Here is a 13,759-nt window from a genome sequence, read left to right on the forward strand (position 1 = left end):
GAGTAAGTATCTATTTTGTTACAGGCTTACCTACCAAGGCTAGTCAAAATGATATGATTTATAGTGGACCACTTAAGTAAGCAAGCCTACTTTATTTCATGGCTTTATCATCCCAACAAGCCACGAATATGTTCATTAAATACATCTTTGTACATCATGGCTTGCGAAACATGATTGTACAAGACATAGATTATAAATTTTATAGTCACTTTTGGAGAATTTTGTTTGAGAATTTAGGCACTAAGTTGGATTTCACGATTGCTTTCCATTCGGAAGCCAATGGTCAAACTGAATTAACTAATAGCATTATACTAGATTTACTTAGAGCCTATATGCTATCATACGTTATATTCACCTTCTATAATTTGCTTATAATAATACACCTCACATAGCCACTAGATGGGCACCATTTGAGATTTTTTAGCGAAAAGCCTTACCCATTCCGACTCCGGGGCTTTCACATAGGATCTAGGCAGTTGATGATTTTACTATTGATTTTGATACTATTCTTCGAGAGGTGCACGAGAGGTGCATGCAGATATATATTCCACATAGGAGCATTATGCTAGAGAAGTGAATAAGAAATGTAAAGAAGAAAGTGACTATGTACTTTTGAGGATTGAAAAGAGACACTTATAAAGAGTAGAGAAACATCTAATTACATGAAATTGGCACCGAGGTTTTATGAACCATTCAAGATAATTAAAAAGACTAATAACCTTGTTTATCGATTAGATTTGCCATCACAATAACTCTTTTCACATTAGTCTTCTTATACCTTTCAAATGACCTTTACCTTCCCATCTAGTTTTTGAAGAACCTCCTTTGATTGTTGATGAATAAGAAGAATTTATTATAGACTCAATCATTAACCATCAACAAACTACCACAAGAACAAGTAATGTATGTACCAAGTATCTTATAACTTTTAAGAAGATGCTAGGTGGATGCTCGAGTAGTTTTTTCGTTCAATATCTAGATCTTATCCGCTCATATTAGTAGACACGCAATTGAGGTCCAATCCATGCAAAAGGGAATGTTCCATGTGATGTGTACTCTCTCTATGGTGCACATTTGGGATGCCTAGTGTGTCATTATATTTAGCTCAGTATCATGGGTGATTCAATTTGATACTTGATGCTGAATATATGCTTGCATGGATTTAGGTTGTTATGTTTGTGCTTGTACCATACATGTGAGAGTTGATTTATTGATCAAATCCAAACAATTCCGTATTTACATGATAGTAGTTGGTTGTGGGTGAGTGTAATTACCTCCTACCACATGTTAGTATTATTTTATTGAGTGATTCCATTTAATTGTGACCTAACATTGAGGATTGTATGAGTACAGGCTATGAGTACGAGGATAATGTTGATGAGCACTGGACATGAACACTTGCCTAGGTGTCTGGATTATTTTTGTCCAAGTGCATGTGTGAACATTTGCCTAAGTGTTTGGATTATTTTTGTCTAAGTGCATGTGTGAGCATCTGCCTAGGTGTCTAGATTATTTTTATCTAAGTGCATGTGTGCACCATTTTGATTTATTATGGTTAGTCACATTGTACATAATTGTTAGTGGGCAAAGGTTATGTTATTTTAATACTTTAGAAATTGGACAAAGGTTACTTTTGTAAAAGAAAAAGCCCAATTTTGGAAAAACACTCTATTAATGGCTCCAATGGGCTATTTTTGATAATATGATTAAAATACCTTGTGTGGGAGAAGGAGCCACACATGTTGGGGGGAGATTACACCCAATCTTGTGTATGTGATTATTATCTTATGTGTTTGTTTAATGCTTCGTGTAAGATTTGATGTTCCATTCATAGTATTTGAATTCCACTATTTATTTGGATAATATGGGCAAGGTGAATCTCTATGTACAAGAAGGAAGCTGCTCATTTGGGGACTTGTGCACATGCTTATTCTCGAAGAGGTACTGCTCCACAATCTAGTCGCACAATTGTAACTCCTCCTCCTAAGTGTCTCCATCCCTAGAGACAAAATTCATGCATAGTTTGAACATTTTGGGGTCTCTCGTATTATCATGTGATGCTGTAAAAATGTTTCACTAAGGGAGGACCTTAGACCATTTGAATGGTTATGGAAAGATTTTAAAATCAGGTTACGTTTGAATGAATCCCAATATTTTCTCTAATGACAAGGCAAGAAGTCAAGCATTGGAAAACTAGGCATCATGTATCGGCAAATATTTTAGTAATAGCACCGAAGCAACCTTCTCCATAGTAGGCCATTCCAAGGTGCAACCATAGGTGATCTTTTTAGCTCATGCATGGCCTCTCCCTTCAATAAAGCTATCTAATATATACTCATTGCAAAGCCTTATCATTGCAAAGCCTTATCATGAGCATAGGTAATTTAGTAGAAAATGCACCTACGAGCAGCGTTAGAGGTGCAAGCATTACGAAGAGAGAGAAGTGGATGAGTTCAAAGGAAGCAACATGAGGTAAGGATTATGTGGAGAGAGAGAGATGTAGCAAAAAAGTTTATCATTGCCTTAGCTAAAATAAAGACTCACACATGCCTTTCTCCTCTCACAATGAGAGAGTTGATTCCTTTATAGGCTCTAGGCTAGGGTTTGGTACACACAAACCTTATCTCAACATGAGATGGTTTGCTACACACATACACACACACACACACATACCTTATCTCAACATGAGATGGTTTGCTACACACATACACACACACACACACCTTATCTGAAATATGAGTATACATGAGCATATAATTTCAACACCCCCCCTCAATGTGAACCATGGGACATGGGAAGGCATTCAAGGACATACTCATACACTAAAAACAAGTGGAAAAGCCTTTATAACATAAGCTTGTACAAGAATTGGCTTGGGAGTTACAATGTGTGTTTAGTACAACACTCCTTTATCATAGGAGTAGAGGTATTGGATACAAAGTTTCCCACCTCTTTTTTAGAAGCTTGTCATGGACACCTTGAAGTAGTGTGCCCTTGCTTTCCACACTTACTACATTTAAGCTTATGGGGATACCTTTTGAAACATTGATCGGCTGTGTTGTTTTAATAAACCTCCAAAGCCATAGCATCAAGCTTTGCAAATAAATAAGAAGGAGATAAATATAGCAACTATTCACGATAACTCTCTTTGTCGTGCATAATTGCTATATTTATCTCCTTCTTGTTTTCTAAAGCTTGAAGCTATGGTTATGGAGGTTTATTAACAACAGGTTGTATGCCCTTTTTTGCTACAATAAGAGCATTTTAATTTATGCTTCATGACAAGAGCCTTATTTGATGTAGTAGGAGAAGTCGATGTAGATTCTCCATTCTTCACACGTAGTCATTGATCTTCTTTAAGAAGAGCCGCCTCTATGCCTTCAAAGGTAGGGTTGGGAAGGTACTATAGGGTGGTCATGAGGTACTCTCCACTCTTCATTTCAAGGCCACAAATTTTCACCTTGAGAGAGATACCGGAGTGCTTGCCCTTTGCTCCATACAACTTTGCCATCTCATCCCACATGACCTTAGAGGTCTTCATATTGGCCACATGATGAATGAGCTTTTTGTCCATATTTAGAGCTATAATGGACTGAGCTCGTTCATCATCTTCCACAATTTTGGAATTATCAAGGTCCACCACCTTCGTGCCTTTCACCAAAGGCCATAAACCCTTGCCCATGAGAGCATACCCCACTTGGACTTGCCAACAAGTGTGAAACCCTTCTCCATCGAACTTGTTAATGACATAGGTATCTTTCGACATAGGTATCTTTCGACATGATGATGATGGGAAAGTAGAAGAGGTCTTACTACTTGCCTTATTGATTGCCAAGAGCAGTGTCTAGCTCCTTTACAAATCGGGTGGCTCAAATTATGAAGAAGAAAAAACAAATTGATGATTGCAACCACTTAATGAAGAAATTGCATATGAACATATGCTTAGTGGGCACATTTTACACCAAAAGAGAGCAAGGAAAAACAAGGCTTTGAATCCAATGGGCATGGGCATGTGAAACGAAGAGTTTGTCATTTTTTAAAATTAAGAAAGTACCCTTAATAAATAATGGGTACCCACTAGTTCAGTAGCCATGTGGAAGACTGGGGTCACTGCCGTGTGGAACCTTGGGTCGCCGCCGCCGTGTGGAAGCCTAGGGTCACCGTGAGACAACAACTTCAGTTGGTCTCGTTTACAGAGACAATAGGCAGGTTAGTGTTGGCAGGGCCTCACAACAATGCAGTAATAAGTGTAGCTAGAGCCACATCTTCTTTCGGCTCCACGGAAGAAGCAAGTGCACCAAAAGCAACATCTACAAGGTGGCTCTCAGTGTGGAGTGAACATATACAAGGTGGCTCTCAGCGTGGAGTGAACATCTACAAGGTGGCTCTCAGCGTGGAGTGTAAGATCTGCTAGTCGCAGCAAGGTAGAGGCAGCCTAGCATTGTTGCAAAAACAAGAAGCCGCCACATTGCAGAAGACTAGCTCTGATACCAAGTAGAAAATGAATCTATGAGCAGCGTGAGAGGTGCAAGCATTACGAAGAGAGAGAAGTGAATGAGTTCAAAGGAAGCAACATGAGATGAGGATTATGTGGAGAGAGAGAGATGTAACAAAAAAGCTTATGCCTTAGCTAAAATAAAGACTTACACATGCCTTTCTCAACTCACAAAATATGAGAGAGTTGATCCCTTTATAGCCTCTAGGCTAGGGTTTGGTACACACAAACCTTATCTCAACATGAGATGGTTTTGCTACACACACACCTTATCTCAAATATGAGCACATAATTTCAACAATTGTTTCAGCTCATGCACACCCTATAAAGCTATCAAGTATATACTCATGGGTGGCAAAGCCTTGCCACACTTACATATAGTAATAGTTTCAAGCAATCCATAGCATTATTGTTTAGTAGACTTATAAATACTTTTTTACAAGAACTCCCTTTATTATATACGGAGGTTCTTTGTAATAAAGCACAACTACATATCTTCAAGCTTTTATACTAGCCCAATGAAAGGAGCTGAGATAGTAAAATCCCTACTATCCCTTAATGATGCAAAGCATTAAAGAGAGCTTGGCTTCTTTACTTCCTATGCATCATGGTCCCTGTTTTTGTAAACCTTCTGAATGACACTATAATAAGCTTGGGATTTTACACCTTTATGTAAAGTTTCTTGATCAATCTTCTTGAGTGTCTCATGTATGAGGTCTAGTTTGTGTGGATTTAGTTAAATGATCATAATTATAGACTCAACATTTTCATTGTGGATTTAATTAATGATCATAATTATATTGTGTCTAATTTTAGCAACAAGCTAGCCTTCATGAATACACGAGAATTGTTTTTTATTACCAATGTGGGCAGGACACTGATTGCAATGCTAAATGAAAAGGCAAAATTTTGATTAAATGCATAGTTGGAGCTTTTCTGTAATCCCTCTGAGAAGGCTTCAAATGTTGAATTCCTTGCAGTAGAGAAACTGGTGGTGAGCGATGTCTGCCTTCTTGGCCTCGCCAGGAGACGTGGGTTCCCTTATTGGCTCGCATCAACTTTGCTGTCTCGTTCCCCTCCGTCGGCTTCCACTTGCCGATGTCCAACGATACAAGGCATCTCGCTTCTTACAGGTATGTGTTCCACTCTCCCTCTACGCTTCCTTCTGTACAACTTGCTCGCTTTGCAATCAGGACTAAGCCACAAGACACTGGAGACACCTCCTACGTGTTTAGTGTCATCCAATGCTCCACAGAGGGCGGACCTCCAGCTGCAGATCAGCTTGCTGCCGCCGTCTCTAGAACCAACTGAAAGGTGCTCTACTCAACAAATAGGGATGTATTACTGACATCCAGCCCATTGGCTGTTGCTACATACAGCTCCCCTGGTTGTGCAGAATCTTAGGCGACGGACCAGCTGCGAGCTGCTTTTCTCAGCAAGCAGGAATGCATCACTGACATCCAGTTCATTTGCTCAGGCTACAAGCTGCTCTTCTCAGGAAGCAGGGATGGATTTCTGACATCCAGAGTTTGATCTCACCTGGTCGTGCAGAATTGCAGGCAGCAGACCCAATCTCCTGGACCAGCTTCCAGTGCTCTTCTCAGCGAGCTCCCCAACTCTTTGGCCGTGGCCATATCAGGGTTGAGTTCACTCCCAAGGCTTTATCATCCAGTGCCCTTCCCCATTGCATTTCTCAGTGCCACTGTCCACGCACATGGTATTTTACTCCATGAAAGAATAGCTTCTCATATGACACGAAACCATGGTCACCATGTAATGTGTTTCAGGTAGCCTGAAACATGAAACCTTTGAAATGCATGAAACATTTCAACGTTTCAGTGAAACGCCCATTGAAACCTTCAAAGTGAAACATCTAAATTTTGGAAACTTTGAGATTTGAAGTTTAAATATTAGTAGTAGAGATGTCTTTTATACTTGTGTTATCACTCGTGGTAATGTATTATGTGAGTAATTTTGAGATTTTTATACTAACAAATAGTAGACCTAGCATCTATCTCTCTTGCCTTTATATATATAGGCGTTTCGGTCTTGCGTTTCAGTTGGTGCCTGTTTGAGTGAAATGTTTCAGGTTGAAACTCTGTGTTTCGGGATGAAATGTTTCGGTCTTGAAACGTTTCATGGTGACATTGCACCAAACAAAGGTTGGATTTGCAGTGAAAGTTTGTTTCCTTGGCGTCTCCAAGTAGTTCCACAATCTTTTTACATCTGTCAATCTCATTGCCCCAATCCAAGGACTGCCCTCGTTCTTGATACCGCCCGCTTGCTTCCCCACCACCATAGGATGCTTCCATACTCTGCTTTTGACAGTGGATTGCTTTGAGAGAAACAAGGGTTTCTTGCTTGAGACATGTATATGTAGCTCCTCTACGGTTTGTTTCAAAGAGTGGCAGAACATGTTGTGAGCTCCGATAAGAACTGGGATGAAAATGAAAAGAAAGATCCTCCGATGTTGATGAAGGAGCATATTGCATATTTTCTCTTTTGTGATGTTGGAACCTCAACCATGGAAAATCATTCATGTTCCATAACAACTTGTGATCATATTCTCTTTATGTAAATCAGGTTATATTCACGGTAGTCCCCATCCTTGCACAAGGGGGTAGTTGAATGGCCAAGGTTGCCCATTCATACCTGACGTGGTTGGCCCCTACATCCCAAGGCCCTAGCAAGGTTAAGAGGTCTAACTTGAGGTTAGGTTAATCAAGGATTGAGGGTTTGGCATTCAATGAGGAGCTTAGGAGTATTTATGAGGCTTGGGCTCCTAGTTTATAGGAGACCTATATAAGTGACTTTTGGAGTGAGTTTGGGACAGAGCTCCATGGACTTGGATTTGAGGCCTGTGAGACTACTCCATGTGTACACTAGAGGGGTGTGTTGTGGTGGTATGGGACACAAGGGCTTTGCACGTGTTGAGCCATGTCTTTGATTCTTCTAACCTCCATTCTTGGGATGAGCCTGATTGGCTCTATGGTTGGGCGGTGAGCTAGATGTCTTTATGTTTCCTTTGATTAGCTTAACTGCAGGTGTCTGCCAAATAAGGGTCTTACATTGGTATTAGATCACGGTTATTGATTCGTCATGTTTCTGCATAAAACGCGAGTGGGAACTGTCCGGAGAAACTGGTGGAGAAAGACTCCGCCGCGAAGGAGATCCTCGGTGTGACCGAACGACGTCTCTCTTGCTGACTACAGGCATGTGTAGAATGATGAGTGCCGGACTGGGAGCGAAGCTCATCCAATACACCCTTGTGTGCATCCAAAGGAGTGAAAAATCCTTCTTTTGAATGCTACTTTGTCCTTGGAATCATCCAACACTTGCTTCAAAGCACGAGCCCTTGTAAATTCTGGATCCGGAATACTAGGTGCTGGAGGTGTCGATTCCATCCTGTCAAGATGGACAGTTGTAGCCTCCATTTTAGCCGTGTGGGCGTCCATGGATGCCTTCATGTTGAGAAGCAAATCGGCGAGTTGTGAATCAAGGACTGGGTAAGGGATTTCAGCCTTGCGCGATGAGGTAAGGGTTTGGTGGGGCAAGGAAGCACAATGTAACCCAAATAACCCGTTTGGTGGGGCAAGGAAGCACAATATACCCCAAATAACCCGTTTGGTGGGGCAGGGAAGCACAATATTGTTAGAATATGCAGCGGAGATGAAGGCAAAATCTGAGAACATGAGCAAGTGCAGAAAAAATACAGCAAGAGAGAGAGAGAGAGAGAGAGAGAGAGAGAGAGAGAGAGAGAGAGAGAGAGAGAGAGAGAGAGAGAGAGAGAGAGAGAGAGAGGCGTGTAACTATGCTCTATATACACAAGGAAAATCCCGGAAAAATGATACAATGGTGTGGGGGCCATGGGGCCATTTTATATGGCCCCAAACATGCAGTCGGCCTGTAGAAAAGGCAGCCGACAGGACACAAAAGCCCATGACCAGCATATGTCAACAGTCGGCCAACAGAAAAAGAGTCGGCCAGCATCTGAGAGGTCCACGACCAGATCACAGCAGTTGGCTTGCTCCAGAATGTGAACACATGCAGTCAGCCAGCTACTGGGACATCCTGCCATCATAGGGCAGCCACCCAAGTCATGGAAAAATAGGGAAAATGGGGAAAAAATATGGAGAGTGGGGAAAAATGAGAAAACACTTAATAAGGGCGGGCACACCCACAAAAGAGGCCCTAGTGTATATGTATAGATAGGAGATGACTTCTAACACCCCCTCTCAGCTCCTGGCGTTGGAACCATCCCCAGGGAGCTGGAGTGGCCGCTGGAGCAACGCCTGAGATAGCGACTTCGTGAAGAGGTCCACTACACTGTCCTTCATTGAACAGAACTCTAGCAGGATGTCATCAGCAACGATCTTTTCACGAACAAAGTGCCTCTGGATGACCAAGGATTCCACCAGTGGAAACCCAATCCTGCCAAGTAACCTCTGCAACTTCACCACCTCGCAAGCAACACCACAAGCAGCCCGGTACTCTGCCTCTGTCGACAAGGCAAGAGATAGCTGTCTCTTAGTGCTCCAAAAAATTGCTCTTGAGCCGAGGGTAAAACTGTCACCTAAAGTAGATCTCCTCGTGTCTGGATCTCCTCCCCAATCTGAGGCACTCCAACCGTGGAGTCGGACTCCATCCATCAATCCCTCTCCTGTGTAAAAGAGTCCAAAGAGTCCAAGATCCTTCGCATGTTGTAGAAACCACAAGATACGCAATCCTGCCTCCCAAAGAGTCATTTGCAAAGATGAGCTCAACAGCCTCATCAGGAAGCTCCTGTCCAAGCTGGTATACATCAACCAAATCAATCAATGAACCATTCTGCTTCCGAGTCAGAGAGGCACCATACTGCTCACAAGGATCAACAACTGTTACGGTGGGATGCCAAGTCCTGGAAACCTGTTGAAGACCACTCAAGGCCTTCGGAAACCTGTAACCAACCCCCTCTGAGTCCGGAACCACAAAGCCTGGAGAATGTGCAACGTCCACCTCCTTCTGCAAGTAATCAATTGTCACCTGCCTGCCTTTCCAAGAGGTCCCCGTGGAAAGAACTTCCTCATCTACAGGAGTTTCTTTGTCCCGAATACTACGAGACATCAGAGCATAAGTTACCTGTAAAGTTTCCTCTGACTGACGAACACAAGAACTACCAACATCTGTACTGGAAAGTTCTTGCCAATTGCTGCCATCAACGGGCAAGCTATCCTCCATCTGGTCCCGGAAAGCCTGCACCTGCAGCGTATCCACACTTAAGTGGCCATTACCAGACTGCCACTCATCACAAAATTGAGGACCTAGGAGAGAGAGTGCTGAAAGTTTGTAAACTCCATTCTCCACTCCGCCTTCCCAAACTACTTGGCCTGTTGCCTTGTCCTAGAGAGCAACAAAATGCTCATCAAATCCACGCGTACGCCAGTCTTGCAAACCTAATGCACTGACAACAGATGAAAACTAAGTGATGGAACATACAACACGTGGAAGGAATGCTTCCCCCCTGCCACATCGGGAACTAACTCCAACCTGCCCTCACTGTGAACTGGGATAGTGGATGTATCCCCGGTAAGAATGTGACTCGAATACCTGCAGAGATCCTGCAATCTGAACGGGAAGGAGTCATGTGCTTGGAAGCACCACTGTCTAGAATCCACTCCCGAGTATCCGTAGCGGCGAGTCCTCCAACCTCCTCCTTGCCCGAAGAAAATGAAACATCGGTGAATAGTTCTTGAACTTCACAAGATAGCGACGGGAAACTTTACCTCGTACCTTCCTTTCTTTATGTGCCAGTATCTGCTCTGGAATCAGAACCTCATCAAGTTCCTCAACTTCCGGCTGAGCCTCATCTGATACATCCTCAGGCACATCCCCACGGAAAGGTCTAAGAAGACTCACGTGAAAAGCATTGTGAATCCTCCAGTGATCTGGTAACTTCAAACGATAGGTTACCTCACCAATCTTTTCCAAAACCTGAAAAGGCCCATAATATCGCATGCTCAACTTAGGGAAAAAGCGCTCTTTACCCTTCATCTTCTTGAGTCTAGCCTTTTCAAAGCGCAAAAGAACCCAATCACCCAATGCAAACTGCAAATCACGTCTGTGACGGTCTGCGGCTTTCTTTTGCTTCTACTGAGTTTTCTGGAGGGCCAACTTAACTCTCCGATAAGCTTCATCCAAGCTCTCCACATACTGATCAGCCTCAAAAATCTTATCCTTTGTATGCAAAATGGGTGGAACCTTCTTCCCTCCTTCTACAATCTCAAAAGGCGCCTTGCCTGTCGAGCTATGTACAGTGTTGTTATATGCAAACTCCACCAAAGGAAGATACTTTTCCCATTGTTGCTTGTGCTCTGACACATAACACTTGAGAAGATCCAACACTGTAGAGTTAGCCTCTTCTGACTGACCATCTGTCTGTGGATGAAATGACGATGAAAACTTGAGAGTTGTACCCATGTTGTCAAACAACCCTCTCCAAAACAAACTCGTCATCCGTGGATCACGGTCACTAATGATAGACGTAGGCAAGCCATGATATTTGAAGATGTTCGCCATGAACAACTTCACCATATGATCCACTTTAATTGTCTTCCGCACGGGAATGAAATGAGCCTGCTTACTGAACCTGCATATGATAGTCCAGATGCCATCATTTCCCGTTTGTGTCCGTGGAAGATCAAATACAAAATCCATGGCAATGCTCTCCCAAGGTCTATCCGGAATAGGTAAAGGCTGTAATAACCCTGGTGTCTTCTGACGGTCAAACTTTACCTTCTGACATACGATGCATTGCCTCACAAAGGCATCAACATCTCTTCTCAAGGTTGGCCAATAAAAGAAAGTCTCCACTGCTTTGACCGTGGCGTCAATACCTCTATGACCTGCATACGGTGGAGCATGACTTTCAATCATAACCTTGAGTCGCAATGGCCTGGTAACACACAGTCTGCCATGCATCAATAAAAACCCATCTCTGAGAGTATAGTGCTCATGCCGCTGACCCTCAGACATCTGATCATACAACCTTTCAAAATCCTCATCATGGGCATACTGCTCTTTCATTTCATCAAGCTCATGATGATAAGCAAGTGAAACTGCAGAGACCTGTGGCTTGCGTGACAAAGCATCTGCCACTACATTCTTTTTGCCTTCCACATGCACAATCTGGAAGTGAAACATTGACAAAAAGTTTGCCCAACGCATATGCTTCTCTGAAAGCTTAGTCTGCGTGAGGAAATATCGCAAGGTCTGATGATCTGTCTGTACAGTGAAATCAGCCCCAAGCAAGTAGTGTTTCCAAGTCGAAAGAGCGTGAATTACAGCCAACATCTCTTTCTCATACACCTGCAAATGCTTCTCGGCATCTTGCAAAACTCTACTCTCATAGGCTATCACATGTCCCTCTTGCATGAGAACTGCACCAATGCTACTTCCACATGCATCACACTGGACAACAAAAGCCTTTCGGAGGTCCGGTAACACCAATACTGGGTCCGAAGTAAGCTTTTCTTTGAGCTTTTTGAATGCTGTAATTTCCCGATCAGCCCATCTAAACGGAGTTGCTTTCTTCGTCAAAGCATGAAGAGGCGAAGCAATTTCAGCAAAGTGCCGTATGTAACGCCTGTAATAGGAACACAATCCTAGAAAGCTGCGTACATCATGCACGGTCCTCAAAGCTGGCCAATTAAGTATTGCTTCCACCTTTGCTGGATCCATACGGACTCCATGACCAGACACAATATGCCCCAAGAAATGTATCTCCTGCAAGAAAAACTCACTCTTCTTGCCATTAACCACCAACCTATGGTTTCTGAGTTCTGCAAACACAATGGCCAAATGCCTTCTATGCTCTTCCTCAGTTCGTGAATGCACAATCATATCATCAAAGAATGTGCCCACAAACTCTCTATGAGGTCTGAAGATCCTGTCCATCATTCTGTTAAATGTGGCAGGCGCATTCGTTAAACCAAAGGGCATAACCAAGAACTCATACAACCCAAATGTGGTTCGGAATGCTGTCTTATGCACATCCTCGGGTCTAATGCGTATCTGATGATACCCGCTTTTCAAGTCAATACGACTAAAAACTGTGGAGCCCTGTAAGCGGTCCAAGATGTCATCGATCCTCGGTATGGGGAATCGATTCTTGATGGTATTCTTGTTCAGCGCCCTGTAATCTATACACATGCGCCAAGAACCATCCTTCTTCTGCACTAAGAGCACAGGTAAGCAAAAGGGTGATGAGCTAGGCTGAATCAACCCCTTATTCAATAGCTCCTGCACCTGACTCATAATCTCTTCCTGTTGGGCTGCACTAACACGGTACGGCGGTCTATTCGGTGGAGTACTACCAGGAATCAGATCTATGGCATGATCTTCTGGCCTCTCAGGAGGTAATTTTCCTGGCAATGACTCGGAAAAACAGTCTTGAAACCCACTTAAGAAATCAGCCCTGTCCTTATCTAACATTGACAAATTAGACTTAGACTCATCATCCTGTGCATCCTTTACATAAATCAAGTACGCGGAAAGATGCTTTTTCATTACTGATGAAATCGCCGAAGCGGATACAATTGGAACAGATTCCCCTTTGAGTTTTACATCCAATACATGCTCTTTCCCTCTATGAGTCAGAGTAATTTTCCTATTGTAAGTATCCACCACCGCATGTACCCTGTGGCACCATGGCATCCCCAACAAAACTTCACAGCCATCCAAAGGCATGATGAAGAACTCCTCGCTGTCCACATAACCCTGCAAATGAAGCCGAAGCTTCCCAATAATAGGAGTAACGGGTTCTGCATACCCTGGACAAGCCATATTAGCCTCATGTAACGGCCCCATCTCCTCTGCGCGAATCCCCAATCGGCCAGCCAAATCTGGTGAAATGAAGTTGGCTCTAGCACCTGTGTCAAAGAAGATCAAAGCATTCTGATCTCTCACTTTGCCCCATGCCTTGCACAACTCTGTAGCTTCACCACTTAGCTGCTCTCCCACAAGATCAGGAACTAAGCCTGCAGAAGGCTTTGGTTTCTTTGGCTTGGGCTCTCCTTTATTGTCAGGGTCCTTCTTGGACGTTCTCTTGGGACAACTGAATGACATATGCCCCTCTTCAGTACAGTAAAAACACTTTTGAGCATCTCTCAAAGCCTGTCTTTCCTCAGAAGTCCTTTTGGGCATTGGCAACTTCTTATACTTTGTCTCTGAAGACCCTTTAGTATCACGAGAAGCATGCCCAAATTTTTCAGCTTTCTTGCCCAATTT

The 13,759-nt window shown here is 43.0% G+C and overlaps 1 protein-coding gene across 2 annotated transcripts in view; it reads left to right on the forward strand.

The window, feature by feature from the left end:
- The first annotated feature begins 5,401 nt into the window (after positions 1-5,401).
- LOC147620111 (tetratricopeptide repeat domain-containing protein PYG7, chloroplastic-like) overlaps positions 5,402-13,759 on the forward strand; it is a 108,918-nt gene continuing 100,560 nt past the window's right edge. Inside the window, exon 1 of one of the 2 annotated variants that reach the window (XM_086772300.1) lies at positions 5,402-5,628. In XM_086772300.1, the coding sequence (XP_086628426.1) occupies positions 5,497-5,628 (132 nt within the window). In that variant the 5' untranslated portion in view covers positions 5,402-5,496. The remainder of the gene's footprint in view (positions 5,629-13,759) is intronic. The other variant, XM_086772299.1, reaches the window with a different exon arrangement.

Source organism: Cibotium barometz, chromosome 32, assembly GCF_041138505.1.
Source record: "Cibotium barometz isolate CiBa-2024 chromosome 32, ASM4113850v1, whole genome shotgun sequence".
NCBI lineage: Eukaryota > Viridiplantae > Streptophyta > Polypodiopsida > Cyatheales > Cibotiaceae > Cibotium > Cibotium barometz.